This window comes from Hemiscyllium ocellatum, chromosome 32, assembly GCF_020745735.1.
Source record: "Hemiscyllium ocellatum isolate sHemOce1 chromosome 32, sHemOce1.pat.X.cur, whole genome shotgun sequence".
Classification (NCBI taxonomy): Eukaryota; Metazoa; Chordata; class Chondrichthyes; order Orectolobiformes; family Hemiscylliidae; genus Hemiscyllium; species Hemiscyllium ocellatum.
The window spans coordinates 25327339-25348935 of NC_083432.1; the positions used below are offsets into that span (position 1 = coordinate 25327339).

The 21597-nt window shown below is 43.5% G+C and overlaps 1 protein-coding gene across 1 annotated transcript in view; it reads left to right on the plus strand.

Annotated features, from left to right (window-relative positions):
* asic2 (acid-sensing (proton-gated) ion channel 2) overlaps positions 1-21247 on the plus strand; it is a 1251959-nt gene extending 1230712 nt beyond the window's left edge. The window contains exon 9 of the mRNA XM_060848556.1: positions 21057-21247. Coding sequence (XP_060704539.1) covers positions 21057-21197 — 141 coding nt within the window. The 3' untranslated portion in view covers positions 21198-21247. The remainder of the gene's footprint in view (positions 1-21056) is intronic.
* Positions 21248-21597: the final 350 nt, after the last annotated feature.

The following is a 21597-nucleotide window of genomic DNA, read 5'->3' on the forward strand; positions in this document are numbered from 1 at the left end:
ATCCCATTGTGGCGAATGGAATCAAAGGTTATGGGGAGAAATCAGGATTAGGCTATTGAGTGGACAATCAACCATGGTGATGATGAATAGCAGAGCAGTCTCGAAAGGCCAAATGGCCTCCTCCTGCTCCTATTTTCTATGTTTCTATGGTCCAGTAGGACGATAGTAACATTACACTATTGATTGCTCATGTTACTTATAGAAAGATTGTTTCTGATCAACTCTGTTCACTGGTGAGACCAGAACCTTCCCAGGTCGCAGAGCAGATGTGAGGAATCAAATGTCCTGCTTCCATTCCACCATCTTATATTCATATAAGGCCTTTAAATTCATAACAAACATTCTACCACTGGACAAAAGTAACATTCTGCCATAAAACAAAAGTTTGATTCTAGAGAAGCTGGAAACTTATCATGAAAACAATATATTAAAAATTCTTGACAGGCATACTGGTGGACTTGGAAGAAAAAGGTTGATGACCTTCCATTGGTCTCGAGGCAGTTTAGAGTTGATTTGGAAAGACTCTCCCATTTTTCTTGCCAAATGATGCTAAAATCACTGGTTCAGGGAGTTATAGTTTCTCTTTATGTCTAATTTGGTCCCTTAACATGATTGGAGATAACAAAGACTCTGCAATAGAGCAACCCCACTGGATTAATACCTAATTTAAAATCACTTTCACTTTCATGATAGACTGAGCAAGTTGCATTCTTTTACTTCAGAAAATGTTATCTGTGGGAATGCTTAACTGAATATTTACCCTGGTGCACAGGACGTTTGGACTGGTTATTTGAATTAGATAAATTAGACAAACATACTGTTACGACCAGGTAAGAAGGAGTGATTCAGAACCCACGTTAATAATCCCCCTGAGTGTTATAGCATACATTTGTGATTCTTTTAGCGCATAGCTATCTCACACTTCAATTTATATACAGTTCGCTAGTTTAAAAATGAAGGACCCAATTACAAGGTTTCCTTCAGTAAAAGAATAGGAATTTTATTACTTACCAACCCTGATTAAGTTACATAATGCAGCATCAAACACACAAAAATGATCTATTATTTCAAAAGAGGAGAGTGTCAAACCCAAAAAGGAACAAGAATCTGTAATTTGAAAAACTCTTTATAATTCTTCAGGTGTTAATTCTAACCTGAGACTATGTCTGTTTAATTGATTATTTACAATGACAGTACAAAAGCTGTTGCCTGGAATATTGTTCCTTTGTGAGTTCATGAGTCTGGTTCATTTTTTGCTTTCCAATTTGTAGGCAGGTTTCTCATTCTAATATGTATGAGAAACTTAAAGAAAGATGTAAATTTAAAAAATGAGTAACTGGCTTCAGTCATTTCTATTATATATCAAATTTCAGTTCAGATTTGGTTTTATCAATTGATTGTTTTATGAACTGATTATCCAACATCTCGGTGAATAGTTTGATTGATCTTTCACCACAATTCTATGTAATGGAGTTCAGACCCTAACCATCTCAGAGTGTGACATGTTTTCTCTCAACTTATGGTTACTTAGTTTGCAAATTGAGTCAATATCCTCTGTTCTCAATCCTTTAATAAAAAGGGACAGCTTTCCCCTACCTATTCTGTCCAGATTCCATTGATTTTAAAATCTTCATCAACTCTCTTCTTAGCCTTCTCATCTATGAGGAAGATAATCCCAACCTCTCTTCATAATTGAAGTATTTCACCCCTGAATGTAAACCTCTTCTGTACACACTCGCCAATGTTTTCACAAACATTCTGAAGTATGGTATCCCAAACTGCACACAATACTTCAGCTGAGATCTAATCAGTAACTGTGCAAGTTAAGCACGATTTCCTTGCTTCTCTCCTCCTTAGCTCGATTATTCTGGGCTTTTTATCTCTTTATTTTTCTGATTTATTCCTATTATCTATAATGCTGGACATTTTATTTCTTTATTGTCTTTTTTTCCCCGAAGAATTGGTTCTTAAAAATCTATACCTGGATATCTTTGTACCTATGATAGTGCCTTAATGTGGCAACTTGTAAACTTTTCACTGTACTCATTTGAGTACATTGACAATAAAGCTAATTCAATTTAAATCCAAAAATTCTGTATATTTTAGTAATTGCTCTCTCCATCCAGCCTGTTATTTTAAGTGACATTTGTACATCAGTGTCTCTCTCTTCATGAAACCATGTTACTCCGTAAATGCTGCCAAATATTAGAAATCAGATAATGGAAGGATAAAATTGATAGACCATTTCCACCACTATGATAATAATCCAATAAATAATGTAAACATCAAATTGGATTAGGTGGTGGTTATCATGGGGCATCTTTACCTTTGTCAGCTTGTAGGGTTGCCAGGTTGTTGATTGGGTTCACTGCAAAATGTTCAAGGTCAATTTGGAAACATTTCTGGAAGAGGCTGACAACTCTGTGGAGAAATATTGGGCATGATTTTAGTCATATTACCTCATGGAACTTATTCTGTTAGGATTGGAGAGGGATATTCCCAGGATTCACTTTTTCTTGAACTAATCTGTACATTTTTTAAATGTCCATCTCCCAAGGTGATTATATATTTTATGTGAGTGGGTCAAGGTGGTGATTTGTAGATTTTATGAATAATGTTACCGAGTTTTAACACACCTCATGGAACACAGACTCAATTGAACAACTGGTCTTGAGCTATCTTTTTCACAGAGTCATGTATGGCTATAATCAGCAGGAATCACCTCAGTAGCTCGCAAAATGGTCAACAACAATAAAGAAAATCCAGGCCAATGTTTGTTAATTGAGTAATTATTACACAAAAACAAGTTGTGCTATTTCCTGTGTAATTGTTTGTTTAAAGCTGAAAATGTGTTGCTGGAAAAGCGCAGCAGGTCAGGCAGCATCCAGGAACAGGAAATTCGACGTTTCGGGCATAAGCCCTTCTTCAGGAATCTGATCTCCAGCATCTGCAACCTCACTTTCTCCTCATAATTGTTTGTTTAGTCAATTTTCCTATATTTTACACGTGCTATGAAAGATTTCTCAGTGAGGCCTAATGAGATATCTTACATGATTGTCCCAAATATTATGCATTGAATGCTTACCAAATGGTGCCTCTCTTGACCAGGTGGGTATCTCCAAGATGGTGCCAGGACCAAGAATGTTGGGAATCCTAGATATTCTCACACTTGCTGGATATACTTACTCACTAGGATATCTGGGATCTCCCAATATTCCTGGTATTGGCATCATCTTCGAGATACCTACCTGGTCAAGTTCAGAGTCATTGGTGAACTGTGAACGTAGTGCCAAGTAGCCACAAACCAATGTCTCTCATGTCACATACATTTCCTTGAACACAAAGCTGTGAGTCCTACACCTCTTATGCTGCAAATCACATAGCAGACCTGTCCTTACCACATGCCATTCACAACCCTCTAAATCACTGCTCCTCATCCCTCCCCAGAGTCCAACATCTCATCACTGTCCAATGTGGGACAGTCACATACTGGGAAGACAAACCATGTTTCAACATATTCATTTTTATTCCACCAACACTAAAAGTGAACCGAAGCTGCATTTGCCTCTCTGAAAAGAAAAGAACTACTTGCATATTAAGCACCATCAATTTTGAAGTCAGTGATTAATCACTGTGCCCAGCTTCCATCAATGAGAACCATGTCTCAATTAAGTGCTATCTCGATTGAAGCATCCGACCTTACTGTACTTTAGCATGCCATTAATGATGTTAATCATGCTCAACGTCCTCATCTCCCTCCTTGGAAGTCTACCCCCATGCCCAACCACAACAGCCTCTATCTTTGTCTGCTCCAGTTGTGTAAAGCGCACAGTGTAGGGATTATGTTGCCAACTCTGTACAGAGTGCACTGCAAGGCCCCACCAGACCAAGCCAAGCAGCAGAACCTCATTTTCAGGTGACATATTGTCTGCTCCTCCATGGCCCTTGTTGAAGAATGGACTGCATTGTTACTGTATACTACCTCAGTCAGTTTCTTGCCTAACGGAGCCATCACCTACGCTCACTAAAGGTAGCCCTTGTCCTTGTATGGCATCTAGAATCCATAGAACCCCTACAGTTTGCAAGCAGGCCATTCAGCCCATCAAGTCCACTGCAACCCGTCAAAAAGCAGCCCACTCTACAACCCCACATTTCCCATTGTTAACCCACTTAATCTCCACATCCCTGGACACTATGGGCAATTTAGTTTATGCAATCCATCTAAGATGCATTTCTTTGGACTGTGGAAGGAAACGGGAGCACCCAGAGGAAACCTGCGCAGACTGGGGAGAATGTACTGACAGTCACCCCAGGCTGGAATCAAACCCAGATCCCTGGCATTGTGAGGCAGCAGTGCTAACCACTGAGCCACTGTGCTAGATCAAGCCTATCAACACAGAAATGCAAGAGTTCTCTAGAATTTAGGCATCACTGCATTTCCTAGGTTACCGTGTTCAAACTTCTAAACAACAAAATCAATAACCACAGAGGACTTGCAGACTGCTGGAATGGAATCTTTTTCCAGTGATGAACATGTTTGCATTATGCTGTTGCCCTCTCAGAACAATGTGAACACAGTCTACCACACCCTGTACCTGGGGGATACAGCTATGTTGCTGAATCCTGCTGCCAAGACGGCAGAACTAACCACTTCACGGGAGAATGAGATGAAACTGAGTTCTGGCACAAATGACATTGGTAACAGTCTTAGTACATTTGTGAATGGACACATTTGGATCCTTGCTAGCATCCATTTGCATAAACATGGACAGCCACGGGCTGTCATAGAAACTAGAAGCTGGCCATTCAGCCTTTTAATACTATCATTTCTGATCCTCAATCACAATGATACATTCCCACTTTCTCCACATATCTCACCTTTAAAATCTAAAAAAAAGCTATTTCTTGAATATATTTAGTAACCTGGCCTCCACAGCTTTCTGTGATAGAGTGTTCCACAGGTTCACCACCATTTGAAAACAAAATCCTCATTCTAGCCCTAAATGGTCTTTGCCATATTCTGAGACTGTATACCTTGGCTCTAGACTCGACCAGGCAAATATTCACCTCTCTATCCAATCTTTCCATCCCTACTCTAATTTTATATATTTTGATCAAATCCCCTCTGATCCTTCTAAACTCCAGAAAATGCAGATTCAGTGAAACCAATCCCTCGCAGGACATTCTGACCGTCCACAGTATCAATCCCATGAGCCTTCACTGCTCTCTATCTCTGGCAAGGTATGTAGATAGCCACCCATTCCTTCAGGTTATAAGTCCTACTCCTTGGTACAGTTCAGGGACAGCATCCCGAGATAGCAGTTGGTATAGTTCAGTGACAATATCCTGAGACATCCTCAATCAGCGCAGAAACTGTAACTCACTCATCTGGGTGAAATAGCAATGAGAACAATAGATTCTGAGCCTTCAGTACTTCCCCCATATACTAGGGGATCTTCAGCTGTGATCTATTCATGTTCAGGCTGCTCAGTATCTGCTGGATTTTGTTACTGGTGTTTATGTTCCTCCTCCATTTCTCTTTAACAAAGAATCTATTTGTCACATTTAAAATGAATCAGTGTGGAGAACATAAGGAACAGAAAAGGTGCTTCGGGGAGAAAGTAAGGACTGCAGATGCTGGAGATCAGAGTCAAAAAGTGTGGCGCACAGCCATAAGGCAGCATCCGAGGAGCAGGAAAGTCACCGTTTCGAGCATAAGCTCTTCATCAAGAGGTGCTTCGACATGTGAGCAGTCACATCACTCTGACTGCTGCACAGCATGGGACATGGGGCCCTCTGACAAGGAGGGCTGTGGAATGGTCTGACATGGAACTTTTTCATTGGAACTTATTCCAATGAAAGCACCAAGCCAGGCATATCACAAAGTGGCAGCAGGACATTGTAAATGCCGTGTGACTACTGAACCCTTCTCCTCCCAGCTGCAAAACAACCATGAAAGATAACATTTCATGTATGAGTCTTTTCCATTATACTGACAGATCAAGTTGAGAGCAAATCAGTTCAGTGACCCTCTGCAGCCTGCGAGGTGTTGCATTAGCTGTGTGCTCTGTGCCCTGCAGGTACCTCTTTTAAGTTCAGCTGGGACTAGTTCAGCCTCATAGAGATTTCTGTCTGCAATCTGCAAGGGTTAATGACATGGTCAATTTTGTTTATGAGCAGCAGTTGCACTGAACACAGTTGGACAGTGCATGTGTTTCACATGCATGATGATATGATTGCGGATAACTTCAGCCTGGACCCTGCAAGTGTATGACTGATGTAATCGCCTCTTGAAGGGCCTGCCATTGCTTACAAGTTGTTCCCGCACTGTGGGGCGGTAAAATTATCAGCAACTCTGCCCACTCTGGGTGTGGTTGCAGCCATTTCCTTTCTGCAGGCTGTGTATAGGAGTTGAGGGATCATGGAAGCTAATGCAGGTCACATTGAAAATTGTGAGCCCCAGGCTCAGCCTGGTCATCAGATCTCTCTCTCCACCCTGAACCTCTATGTCCCTTCCTACTTGGCACTGTCTGGAAGGCCCATCATTACCAATCCTCCACACATATCCACCCACTGTCCGGAGTCACAACTGCAAGCTTTGCCCTTACCCCCTGAGCTCTGTGATTATAGTTTAGCCCTGCCCAACGTCATGGTGCACAGTCCCTCCATTGAACCCAAGCTAATAATGACCCGTCATCTCCCATACCATGCCACGACTTCCTATGCATACTGGTACCACCCCTTCCTTATTTATCGAATTCTTCCCTTCATTGTCCCCTCAACAGCCCAGTTTGTGGCCTCCAATCTGTAACATTGATTCCCCTACTTCCCTCACATAATAGTGTTTTCTGGTGAGCCAACCACTTGACATTAATTAGACTCCCAACTCCGACCGTGGCCCACCCACTTTGCCTAACTTTGACATTCTTACCTGAATGATGTCTGACCGCACCCACGAAGACTCTCTGCACTTACCCCTGACTGATGAGCCAGGCCCTTGCCTCTGTACACTGGGCCTGCAGGACTGACCATGTCCCACTCCCCAGACTGTAGTGAAATGGAACCCTGGTCCTGCCTGTCCCATATGGACAGCTGACCTTGCCAAAACCCTGGGCTGTCAATGAACACTGCGCTTGACTGACTGTAACAGGACTTTCTGACTGATGGCAGCCTTCCTGAGTTTCACTGAGAACCCCTTCCCTTCAAGTTTGAAACATTTGCTGATGTACCCGTGGTGGGTTTGACAAGTATGTGGTTGACACATGATGCAGATGTGAGATCAATATAGGGCAGTAGAGTTTAGCGAAATGTGCACTATCTTGACTGATGATTCTGAATAAGCATGACAAGCTGCTCAGCTTTGTATCTGCACTAACCTGCAAGGCAAGGCAGAAGCACTGTGAGCCTTTAAGGTATGACTGAGGTGATAAAGTCCTGAACCGCAAAGGAAGGCAAGGCAAAACAGGGTTTCTGTGAGCTTCCAGGTTGGCGCGAAGTGACAAAGCACTCGGAGAGTGAACGGGCAGCCTGAGATTGAGCCTGGTGAGCTTGCGACAATGTTTCAACATGAAGTGTGGGTCAGCGAGAAAGTCCAATACTGAAGTGTCCTATTCATGGATCAAACATGTGGCATAATGATGTGCAGAAGCTGGCATTTGTTAGATGCCAATGTTCATGGATGTGGGTCACTGCTGCAGAGCATGCTCTGAGATTTTCATGCTGGGTATCTAAGTTAAAGGTCTGGAGGAACAAGCAGTGAGCTGGAGTTGCCAGGTACCTGCTCCGACTTTCATGTTGGGAATTCTCAGCATCTGGTTTCTTTCTTTTTTTTAAAATTTTTTAAATATTTTTTTTCTTTTTACCCCTACACGAGAGCCTAACTGCAGTAGTGCTTTTTTTGCCCCTGCGCCCATGTTGTGTATGAGCAGGTGTGAGACACAGTGAAAGACACAAGGTGCACAAATCTTTATTCAGTTTCCACCACCAGGAAGAAAAGAAACACCCGAGTGGCCAGTGACAAGCAGTGCCCTTCACATCAAAGGGCAATGCTGTGTGATCAAACAGTGAAGGGGAGGGCAGGGACTAAATCAAAATAAAATTGGATGGTGAAATAATACACTCCACTCCCTGTGGCGCCCACCTCTCCCTGAACAACTCCAGGGTGTTGGTGGACACCGCGTGCTCCTTCTCCAAGGACACCCGGGCCCTAACGTAACCGCGGAAGAGGGGCAGGCAGTCGGCCCTAACGACCCCCTCCACGGCCCGCTGTCTGGACCTGTTTATGGCCAGTTTGGCCAGGCCCAGGAGCAAACCCACGAGGAGGTCTTCAGACCTGCCCTCCCTCCTCCACACCGGGTGCCCGAAGATCAAGAGCGTGGGACTGAAGTGCAACCAAAAACAGAGGAGGAGGTTTTTCAGAAAATCAAAAAGGGAGTGCAAACGCCCACACCCAACATACACATGGTCCACGGACTCCACAGCACCACAGAACAAGCAGTTGGGCTGGGTGTCCGTGAACCACCGCAATCTGCGGTTGCAGGGGACTGCTGCGTGCAGCACCCTCCACCCCAGATCCCCGAGAGAAAGGGGGAGGACTCCAGCATAGAGGGCCCTCCACTGGGGATCCCCACTGCCCGGTGGCAAATGGGCACGCCAGGGGGTGTCCGGGCGGTGGATGAGGGAGAAGAGGTGGACGGTGTGCAGCAGCAGTCTGTACAGGGCCCGCCTTTTAACGTCCTTGAAGAGGACAAAATTAAAATTTCGGAGGCAGCTCAGGTTGTGGGGCACAGGCTCCCGCGGGAAGTACGGGACCTTGGGGCCGATGTGAAATTCCGTCCGGGCAGGGGTGAGCGCAGACGGGATCCCACCGCACACCTGAGCGTCCTCCATCTGGTGCACTACGTCAGGTCCGAGCACCGCCGTTTTAAGGCGTCGGATGCCGGTGGCCATGTACCAGACGTCTACCGCTGCCCTGCTCGCTATGTCTTGCGGCAACGTCCAGCCCAGGCCCCCGGCACCCAGCACGTCCCCGACCCTGGTCACCCTCGCCGCCACGGCCCTCCCCTCTGACAGCCACTCGAACCCGCGAGCACAGAGGTGTGGATTCCTGAGCAACGGCTCCCTGACGACAGCCGCTACTCCTGCCGGAGGGTAGGCGCGGCACGATTCGACCATGTTCCAGACAGTGATCAGGTCCTGGTAAAAGACAGGCAGCACCTTGAGGGCGACCTCCAAACCGTCACGATCGACGAACAGGAGCTGCATGTCGTAGTTGAGGTTACGCACCTGGCGGAAAAAATACGTCGCCAGGGCGCACCACCTAGGAGGAGGCTCGACGTAAAGGTATCGCTGCAAGGTCTGAAGGCGGAAGGTCGCGACCTGGGTGCGGACGCACACCAGCGACTGATCGCCCTCCTCAATGGGGAGACTCAGAACCTGCGCAGCGACCCAGTGCATCTTTTTGTCCCAGAAGAAGTCGACCAACGTTCTCTGGATGTCAGCGACAAAGCGAGGAGGAGGGACCAAAGTGACCAGCCGGTACCACAGCATGGCGGCCACCAGCTGGTTTGTGACCAGCACTCGGCTCCTGTAAGATAGCACTCGGAGCAGTCCTGTCCAGCGGCCTAGGCGAGCCGAGATGTTGGCCTCCAGCTCCTGCCAGTTGGCCGTCCAGGATTCCTCAGCCGGGCTGAGGTAGACCCCCAGGTAAAGGAGATGGGTGGTACTCCAGCCGAACCCCGTAACTCCTCTGGCAGAGAGTCCACATGTCACGGACCGACCAGTAGTCCGGTGCACTTGGCCCAGTTAGTAGCATCTTTTTCTTTCTTTTTTTTGTCACAGAATGTCTTGACACTTTTTTTTTCTTTTTGTGGGGCAGTTAGTCCAGGGACAGTCCCCTTCCCCTCAGATGCAGTCAAGCAGGAGAGTCCTTGCACACACACTGGTCCAGCTTTTTCAGAGCCGGTTCTCAGAGTGAACAGGATATCTGACATTCCTGTTATTTATTTTAGCCCCCACACTATCGCCTAACTGCCGTAGTGTTTATTTTTTCCCCAGCCCCCATGGTGTGTGTGTGTGCAGGTGTGAGACCCAGTGAAAGACACAAGGTGTACGGATCTTTATTCAGTTTCCACCACCAGGAAGAAAGGAAACACCTGAGTGGCCAGTGACAAGCAGTGCCCTTCACATCAACGGGCAATGTTGTGTGATTTTTTTTCTCTCTCAATGTTGTGTGATTTTTTTTCTTCTTCTTTCTTTTTTTTTTTTTTTTTTTTCTTTTTGAAGATAGGAAAACACCCAAGTGGCCAGTGACAAGCAGTGCCCTTCCCATCAAAGGGCGAGACTGTGTTTGTTTTTTTTTATTTTTATCCCCAGCACCCATCGTGTGTGTGTGTGCAGGTGCGAGACACAGTGAGAGACAAGGTGTACAAATCTTTATTCAATTTCCACCACCAGGAAAAGTAGGAAAAACACCCAAGTGGCCAGTGACAAGCAGTGCCCTTCACATCAACGGGCAATGTTGTGTGATTTTTTTTCTCTCTCAATGTTGTGTGATAGCATCTGGTTTCTATCTGGTGGTTGGTTGACTGCATATTAATACAATGAGATAAGGTAATAATGAGGGTGGTAATGAGTGATAATCCCAGTCAATAGGCCCTTCCCACTGACAAGTGAGAATCTCGTCTTAACACCATGGTTTGGTTGGAAAATGTGACTTGTTGGTTTTGACATCATGAAAGGCCTTACTCAATATCTCAAGCAGTTCACCAAAATTTTTCTTCGCAGCCCACATCAATCAAGGTGTGAGAAATTCCATCCAACATCTGTTGTGAACAGAAATGTTTCATTTTCACCACAGCTTCATTTCTGTATGAATTTCCAGCTAAGATTTGGTCTATAACTGGCAAAGTCCAGAGGGCAAGGGTCTAATTGGCTAGCTGTTTCACAGGCATGATGGGCTGAATAGTCTCTTCAGTGAATCATTCTGATTCTGTAAAAGAAAATAGTAATGAAAAATAATTCTTTAAATCCTAAGTCTTTATAAATTGGATTCAATTACGTACCCACATATAAATACAAACCTAATTAGGTCCTTCAACATTTCAGACTGAAGATACAAATCTCTGATACTGTCAGTAATAGTCAACACTTAACAATTAAACCCCTCACCACTTCAATAATGCTCAATGCCTACCTGTTATGATAGATATTCCTGTGAAGTAAATGTGCCAGTCTTTGCTTAAGATAAAGGTTACAATTAGGTAATGCACATTGGGTAATTAGATCATTTGTTTCCATTGAAGTTAAAGTATTATGGTAACTATTCTCAGATGCAGAGAGAACCTGTTAATATCTTCAGATATAAATGGAAGAATCACCGTGACAGAATACTATTATGTCTCTAAGTAGAATTAAGAGGCATTATTGAAGACGGAATGGTGTACTTTGGTTATAAATCTTAAAATGAGCAAAGTCAGGATAAATCGAGACAAGTATATGCTGTGTAGCTTGCAAAAGAATTCAAACACAAAGTGCAATAAACAGGTGGCATGGTGACTCAGTGGTTAGCATTGCTGCCTCACAGCGCCAGGGACCCAAGTTTGATTCCAGCCTCAGCCGACTGTCTGCGGAGTTTGCGCATTCTCTCCGTGTCTATGCGGGTTTCCTCCGGGTGTTCCAGCTTCCTCCCACAGTCCAAAGATGTGCAGGTTAGGTGAATTGGCCATGCTAAATTGCTCATCGTGCTCAGGGATGAGTAGATTAGGTACGTTAGTCAGGGGAAATGAAAAGTAATAGGGTAGGGCAATGGGTCTGGGTGGGTTACTCTTCAGAGGATCGGTGTGGACTTATTGGCCCAAATGGCCTATTTCCATTCCGTAGGGATTCTATACAAAAAAATTTAATAAGAAGACCTCATGTCATTTTTCAAGTGAAAAATGATCAAAAAGTACCAGTTATCTAAGGATGTGTTAAATGTGTCGAAACACAAAATGGGTTTGTCAATGTTTTGGGCAGCCCCTTTAAAACAGCTTTTGACACCCATCCATATGTTAAGAGTGATACACGGCTTATGTAAGGATTCGTCTGCTAATTTGGGCTTCCCTAAACAGAGCATATGACAGGTTTTCCAGTCATGAAAGCAGTCTCCACCATAACAGGAGTTTTGCTCAACATTTCAGTGCAAAATGGAGCCAAAAGTGACTCAAAGTGCTCCTTAAAGCTCCACAATAAGCTTGAAGGTTGCTCCAAGTCCACAATCACTGCCTTTATTCTTTCAGGTCAGAGCCGCAACAACAACTTACATTGGTGTTAATGTCTTGGTAATTGTATTGTTATGATTGTTACTGAGTTTATTTCAAGTTAAAAAAAAACAGGTGGTTGCTACTAATTGGCTGCACGCGCATTAAATCTAAAACCCCCTTCCCTCTCTCTTCCTGCTCCCTCACTTTTGATGGTTTGCATTGCCCATAATCGGCTTTACTTGTAAATATTTAATTAGTGGTGATTACTGGTGGTAGTTCAAAAAAAGAAGTCACACTGATTTTGGTGGTGGGAAAGTCACTGAGTTGAGTGTGATAGCAATTTTGGGGATGAAGAAAAATTATATAAATGTAAAGAGGGTTCTCATGGCACAGTGAAAATAACCCTACCGCTGAGCCTTAAACCCTGGGTTCAAGTCCCACCTGGTCCAGAGGTTAAACAATTTGATTAGGATAATATCTTCGAGCTACACTGGCACCACCCCCCACCTTTTCCTCCGCTACATCGATGACTGTATCGGCACTGCCTCGTGCTCCCATGAGGAGATTGAACAGTTCATCTACTTTACCAACACCTTCCACCCCGACCGCAAATTTACCTGACCGTCTCAGACTCCTCCCTCCCCTTCCTAGACCTTTCCATTTCTATCTCGGGTGACCGAATCAACACGGACCATTCCTGAAGAAGGGCTCATGCCCGAAACGTCGATTCTCCTGCTCCTTGGATGCTGCCTGACCTGCTGCGCTTTTCCAGCAACACATTTTCAGCTCTGATTAGGATAATATTCATGAAACTATGAAGCTGTAACACGTGGTGGTACAGAGGGCAACCAGCAATCCCCACATCCTGTAAATGAATTTGAAAATACTTGCAAAGGCTGAGTTTTCAATAGATTCCATTCACAAAGGGAAGTGTCTTTGTTATCTGAATTGATAATTACTTCTTTGGAAATGTAGGAGTACTCAGATGTTTTTCGATCAACCTATCAGAGATGTTATGACACACCTCTGGAGCAGATGGGACATGAACTCAGACCTCCTGACTCTGAGGAAGGGATACTACCACACCAACACAAGACCACTTTATATGTACGAGCTGTTGTAGAAGGAATGACAAGTAATGGCAACTGCTGCTAAGTATTCAATTGAGGACCACAGCCCATGTCAACTTGAAAGTCAGTTATCTGTGCATCATTGCATGCCTGCCTGAAAACCAGTCATCATTAATTTTTAGCCCTAATCATCCAGAAGATTTAAAAGAAACTGGGAATAGAGTGACAGACCATGAACAGTTCTGATCCCTGATTTGAAAGTACAGATTTACATTAGGGAATCCAGATCAGACATGCCAACATCGAAGACTAACAAAAGCTGAACATTAATAACGAAACAACTATCACAGATTCAGAATAGCTGACAGCTCAAGAAATGCTTTAAATATCAATGTGAAGGAAGTATGCAGTGAGACATGGCTTGTCATACCCTTAGATTTCATAACTTATAGTCTGCAGAAGTACTGATAGCAACAGTGGTGATTACATGTGAGTGTTATTGATATCAAAATGATTCTCTAGTGAGGGTTCCCCTCCTCAGAATTTCTGAAATCTCGTAACCAATTTTCCCAACTTTTGGCCCCATATACAAAGATCAAAGAAAAGCTAGTCTTCTGCATTATCATGGATTTTATAGGACTCTTCCATGTGATCAGCACCTTAGAGTCAGAGAGTCATAGAGAAGTACAGCACAGAAACAGACTCTTCAGTCCAACTCGTCCATGCCGACCAGATATTCTAACTTACTCTTCAGAGGATCAGTGTGGACTTATTGGCCCAAATGGCCTATTTCCACGCTGGAGGGATTCTATACAAAAAAATTTTATAAGGAAACTTCATGTCATTTTCAAGTGAAAAATGATCAAAAAGTACCAGTTATCTAACGATAACTGTTTCTTCTTAACTTGAAATAAACTCAGTAACAATTATAACAATGCAATTACCCAGACATTAACACCAATGTAGGTTGCTTGTTGCGGCTCTGACCTGAAAGAATAAAGGCACTGATTGTGGACTTGGAGCGACCTTCAAGCTTATTGTGGAGCTTTAAGGAGCACTTTGTGTCACTCTTGGCTCCATTTTGCACTGTAATGTTGAACAAAACTCCTGTTATGGTGGAGACTGCTTTCATGACTGGAAAACCTGTCATACGCTCTGTTTAGGGAAGCCCAAATTAGCAGATGAATCCTTACATAAGCCATGTATCACTCCCATTTGCCAGCACTTTGCCCATATCCCTCTAAACCCTTCCTGATCACATACCCATCCAGATGCCTTTTGAATGCCGCAATTGTACCAGCCTCCACCACTTCTTCTGGCAGCTCATTACACACACACACACACACACACACACACACACACACACACACACACACACACACACACACACACACACCTTTGCTTGAAAAAGTTGCCCCTTTTGTCCCTTTGATATCTTTCCCCTATCACCCTAAACCTCTGCCCTCTACTTCTGGACTCTCCCACTCCAGGGGAAACACTTTGTCTGTTTATCCTATCCATGCCCCTCATGATTTTATAAATCTCTATGAGGTCACCCTTCAGACTCTGACACTCCAGGGAAAACAGCTCCAGCCTGTTCAGCCTCTCCCTGTAGATCAAATCCTGCAACCCTGAAAACATCCTTGTAAATTTTCTGAACCCTTTCATGTTTCACAACATCCTTCCGATAGGAAGGAGTGCGGAATTGCACGCGATATTCCAACAGTGGCCGAACCGATTGGTGAAATCCCAATCCTACCTTGGTAAAATGGTGGATGGGGTCATACCAAGTTCTTTAGTCTCTGTTTTCTCTGGTGTCATCCAAGGGAACCTAAGAGGCTTGATCCCCTGATCTGGTGCAGAATTAACACCCTGAATTGAATACATTTATTTGTTTCCGTAATGTATTTTACAGAAAACAGGAAAAAAGACTTGCGTTTATATAGCACCTTTTATGACTTCAGGCTTTCCCAAATTGCTTTACACCTTATTTTTGAAGAGTTGCCGTAATCTACTTCTTGAGTTCTCTTGCTGAAAATGTGTTGCTGGAAAAGCGCAGCAGGTCAGGCAGCATCCAAGGAACAGGAGATTCGACGTTTCGGGCATAAGCCCTTCTTCAGCCCTTCTTGAGTTCTCTTCCCAATTAACATCCAGCTATCATTATGGCTAGGACAAGGAGACAGATCCCAAATTCATCCCAGGTAGAATCGGAATTAAAACCCATACTGTTGACATCAATCTGATTCACTTCAGCCAACTAGCTCCCCATGGAGTTGCTGTGCTACATACATTTTGACATCATGTTGTAAGCTGGAGCTATGGATAGTAATAGCAGGGGCTCAAATTTCCTTCCATCACATGGCTGACCAGGGATCTATGTCGATGTTGCCATCTGCCATTGCTTAAAAGGATTTGCAGATTGATACTTAACCTGTTTGGGCATGTTATGAATGCACTTTCCATGGCTATCAAGTCCTGGAGTGGGACTTGAACCTGGAGCTTCTGTTTCAAAGGCAGGATGCTTCCCGCTGTATCAAAGACCCCTGTAACCATAATGGTAATGATTGCTACTTCTGTAGTTGGGATTTTAAGAAGCCAGCAGCTCATTTCAGATTTTTCTGTCTCAATTTTGTGTGTGACACACAATGGGATAAAAGTTGCATCTAATTGGTTAAATTCCTCATTTGCTTGACTGAATTCCACCTTATAAATGAAACTTCAGTGGCAGTGAACAAAGCAGACCATTTTCTTGTAAAGCATTGACAAAGTGACATATGGATTGTAAGTGTTTTGTACATAATGTGAGACATTTCCAGTGCACGTAGGTTGTTACCAGTTGGATAAACTGATAACTGGCACATAAGTAAGGTGACAGGCTCTGAAAGAGTTTTGAAGTTCTGGGCCTATTCAGTAATAGAAGCAAATTATCAAATCATCTTTCTCCAGTTGATGTGATCATTCGCAGGATTACTGGCGTGTCTTAATAAATTTTAAATATCATGCTTTAGCTTAACAGCTTTATTTAAAACATTGTGAATCACTAGAACTATTGAAATTTTAAATGCATTGTCAACTTTAAAGAAGGATTTCCAGTCACTTTATTCAAATGTCAATACATGAAATATTTAAAATTACAGAGAAACATGTTGAGTTGGTATAACAAATACAGCGGATGCTGGAGGTCTGAAATATAAGTGGGAGTGCTGGAGAAACTAGGCAAGTCTGGCAACATCTGGGGAGAGAACCACAATTACATTTACAAAACTAATCTGAAGTGAAATCCTAACAATTAAAGCTGCTTTCCTGTGGTGCTCAAATATTGGATAAAAGCATCAGAACTCAATTTTTAAAAAATAATATTGTCACAACATGTAATTTCAATCTGAACAAAAGAACTAGATCAAATCTCTTCCCTATCTTCTATGACCACTCAGTGAGGCCATCTTCTGCAACCTGATGACTGGCTATCTTTATCACTCCCTACAGAAGTACGTGGGGCAAGTCAGAATTACAAATGAAGGTAATATTTTATCAGCCACCACTTCTGCATTACAATAGTACCATTTCAGTCAAAGCCTACAAACAATACAAGGTCTGGCATTATCTACAAGCAATCCTTTCGCTGTCTTACCTTTGCTATTTTGATTGTGTTCACAAAGCTCTGAATCCTCTCAGAATGTTTAGTTGCAAGCTTTCAGAAGTCTTGTTCAATTCTGATGAGGTCTACCTTCCACAAACACCATCTGAGTTGTATATCATCTGCTCATTGTTGTTGGGTAGTGCAGCTGTCCAGATTCATGGTATAATTCTTGACTGAAACCCATTGATGTTAACTTCCCTGGATCTAGTTCCAGATCTTTTTACTTACTTTGAGCTATTCTTGCTAGTCATTGTCTATCTACTTTTAGTTATGATGATTCTCCTCTATCTCTGATTCTTTGAGTTGAAAAAATTGCCATCTCTTGCATGGAACAGCCATTCAAAACAACTATTAACATCTAAACCCAAGGAATCTCAATGAAGATGGAGGAGAGTTTTTTTTTTCAAATTATTATTAGTTTTTGCAATTCTTTTCCCCAGAGAGAGAGAGAGAGAGAGAGAGATAGAAGCCAGATCATTGGATATATTGGAGACAGTAAGGACTGCACTTGCTGGAAACTGAGTGAGACAGGTTTTTGATTGACAAGGGACTATGGGTGATAGGCAGGAAAGAGAAGATAAAACCAAGTGGCATTAAAATCAAATCAGTCATGGTCCTATTGAATGACACAAAGGGTCTTTGGACCAAATGGCCTACTCCTGTTTTTATTCGTTTTGATCTTATAATCTAAAGTATTAATTCCCTTTACATATTCCCACTTGCAGCAGTGGATCTAAGTTATGGAAGTGCTTTCAATGGCCTTCCTTTGTACATGTTGTGATCAACATCAGACTCATCCATTCAAGGCAATGGAAACATCCATGGATTCCAGGAATTGTTGATGTTCAAATGCCTTCCTCTCACAGCTCACCAGCCCTTGGATTTAAGGAGTTACCTTCTATTTACATTAGTAAAACTTTAATCTGTCATCGTATTCAGACAATGATTTTAGCATTTTGTTTCAGTTCTTTAAAAATGAGTCGAGTCAATGATCCAAATTAGGTGTTTTAGTCAATACCGAGACCAATGAAATGTACCCTGTAACAGTTATAACTTTATGTGAAGTTTTGGAAAAGTGAGTAAGTCCAATCCTTGGTGTTCAGTATACCAAGTAAAAAGTGAGGTTTGCAGATGCTGGAGATCAGAGCTGAAAATGTGTTGCTGGTTAAAGTGCAGCAGGTCAGGCAGCATCCAAGGAACAGGAAATTCGACGTTTCGGGCATAAACCCTCCATCAGGAACCCAAATCTAACCTATCACTACATCAGGCACCATTTTAACCTCTAAAAACAATGATTTTGAGGTAGATGGGAAGTAAAGAATGTAACTGTTTCAAACCTGTTCATTTCTGGTTTTGTTGGAAGCGGAAGAGGAATGAAGCAACACAAACACTCTCAGGAAGAGGCCAGTTATTGAAACCTTTTAAGGTAGCCTCCATTTTTAAATACTTTTTTTTATTGTTAACCAGTTTCGGTTGGCTCTCTGTTAGAGCCAGCAAGTCGGGGTGATAAGGCTCCACAACTACATACATTTTACAGCACCATTTGTGGGCCAAGAGGATCAGTTTTCTTTCCTCCAGGTGCAACAAGAAAGCCGCCTCATAGACCTCTCCGATGGTGACTGCGCTCCTCCAGGAAATTCTGCTGAACGTTAAAGATTTTCCAGAATTCCTGTGTTCTACTCCAATTCCTCACCTGCTAGGATTTTTCCCTAGCTCTCTTTGTCCTCTCAGTCCCCTGGTTAAGGCCTAGGGCTGGATCTTAATATGGGCCCCCAACAAAATCAGGAGGATATGTAGATTTGCATCTACTGAGGCCCTTATTCAGGGGGCAATTCAGGGGCCCACATTAGTCATGTGCTTGGCATGGGAATTGTAAGACAGTGTTTAGAAGAGGCAACAGATCACATGATATACCCAACCCTAAACCCATAACAAACTGCTGGTCCACAACTACAGCCTCTGGCTGTCCTGTGGAGAGGGTATCCCCTCGCGATCATGGCCAAGCAGTCATGCTGGTATTAAATTGTTAAAGAAACCTGACCTCTCCTCCCAGCTTGAGGCTGCCTTTCACACTCTCTCTCAAAGGTCTACTACAGTTGCCGGCAGTGTGTGCCACCCCCCCCCCCCCACTACTCTCTGAGTAAAGAACTAACTCTGACATCTGTCCTATTGCCCCTCAATTTAAAGATATGTCCCTTCATGCTAGCCATCACCATCCATGGAAAAAGGCTATCACTGTTCACCCTGACTATCTGATATGTTTCAATTAAGTCACCTCTCAACCTTCTTCTCTTCAATGAAAACAGCCTCAAGTCCCTCAGCCATTCCTCATAAGACCTGCCCTCCATACCAGATGACATCCTAGTAAATCTCCTCTGAACCCTTTCCAAAGCTTCCACATCCTTCCTATAATGCGGTGACCAGAACTGTATGCAATACTCCAAGTGAACCAGAGTTTTATACAGCTGTAGCATGACCTCATGGCTCTGAAACTCAAACTCCCTATAATAAACGCCAACATACCGTATGTCTTCTTAACAACCCTATCAATCTGGGTGGCAACTTGCAGGGATCTGTGTACATGGACACTGAAATCTGTCTCGGCGGAAATGAGGGCTGCAAATGCTGGAAACCAGAGTTTACATCAGAGCGGTGCTGGAAAAGCACAGCAGGTCAAGCAGCATCCGAGGAGCAGGAAAATCGACGTTTCGGGCAAAAGCCCTTTATCAGGAATAGAGGCAGGAAGCCTCCAGGGTGGAGAGATAAATGGGGGAGGGGGGTGGGGCTGGGGAGAATGTAGCAAAGAGTACAATAGGTGAATTCAGGTGGGGTTGGAGGTGATAGGTCAGAGGGGAGGGTGGAGTGGATAGGTGGGAAGGGAGATTGGCAGATAGGACAGGTCATGAAGACAGTGCTGAGCTGGAAGGTTGGAACTGAGGTACAGTGGGGGGAGGGAAAATGAGGAAACACATTGATGCCCTAGGGTTGAAGTGTTCTGAGGCGGAAGATGAGGCGTTCTTCCTCCAGGCGTCGGGTGGTGACGGAGCAGCGGTGGAAGAGATCCAGGACCTGCATGTCCTCGGCAGAGTGGGAGGGGGAGTTGAAATATTGGGTCATGGGACAGTGGGGTTGATTGGTGCGGGTGTCCTGGAGATGTTCCCTGAAGCGCTGTGCAAGGAAGCGTCCAGTTTCCCCAATGTAGAGGAGACCATATCGGGAGCGACAGATACAATAAATGACATTGGTGGATATGCAGGTGAAACTTTGATGGATGTGGAAGGCTCCTTTGGGGCCTTGGATGGAGGTGAGGGAGGAGGTGTGGGCACAGGTTTTGCAATTCCTCCGGTAGCAGGGGAGGGTGCCAGGAGGGGAGGGTGGGTTGTTGGGGGGTGTGGACCTGACCAGGTAGTCACGGAGGGAGTGGTCTTTGCGGAAAGCGAATAGGGGTGAGGAGGGATATATATCCCTGGTGGTTGGGTCCGTTTGGAGGTGGCGGAAATGTCGGCAGCTAATGCGGTTTATACTTTTATAATCTTTTCCAACACTTTACCCACAACCGAAGTAAGGCTCACTGGTCTATAATTACCAAGGTTGTCTCTACTCCTTTTCTTGAAGAAGGGGACAACATTTGCTACCCTCCAGTCTTCTGGCACTATTCCTGTAGATATTATGCATGATATAATTTCTACAAACTTCATTTGGGCCTCTGACTGTAAGTCAAATAGATAAACATGATTGATTTTGATTTCTGAATATTTATCTTTGAATAGTGTGTCAGAAGAACTCACTAAATGAGCACCAGGATCCAGCAGTGTGAGAGTTGAACAAACAAATGCTTTGTTGATGCAACACTATTGTTCAAGTACTCTTGGAGAAAGGATTGTTGCATTTCTCCTCACATTGTTGAGTGCACCAAATCCTCTTCAAAAGTATCAACAGTGTGAAACATTTAAAACAGTAAATCAGAAAAATAAATGACAAACAATTGTAGTTGGTTAAATTGTAGTTGGGATCAGAATGGGAGTTAGTCGAATTTATTTGTTCGTAAGCACGATCTGGAACTGCATGAAAATTGTCCTAATGGTCCTGTTTGTATTTCGACAGGTCATGAAGGATAAGTTAATGGACCTGACTAGCTTCAAGAAAGGAGAAGAAGAAGGAAGTCACGATGACAATGTGGTAACACTTTCTGTTAACCTGGACGAGCCGCTGAAACAGGACTCAAGCTCTTCCCAGCTGAACTAATTGTGCCACGAGTCTGCCAAACATCCTTATAGGAAAACCGTGTTGTTATTATACACCTAACAGATTTTGTTGAATGCATAATTTATGCTTTATTGCAAGATAAAGACTTGTAAGATATCCCTTGTGAAGTACAATATACTGTGAAGCTTTCCAGGCAAGAAGAGGCGTCCTTTCAGATTTGGAAAGCGCAGAAAGAATTTCCTTCTTGTCTGGAGGGCATTGTGCCTGGTCTGCAATCTCGACATTTAATCAGGGCATGAGCCAATCATTGCCTCATGTGCTCCAAAAATTGAAGTTACTAATTAAGTAATCTGTATGGGTATTTTTTCAACAAAAAGAAACTGAATAGATGTGTTTGTGATGGAAATGTTTGCTGAGAACATCACTTCTTCATTTCTTT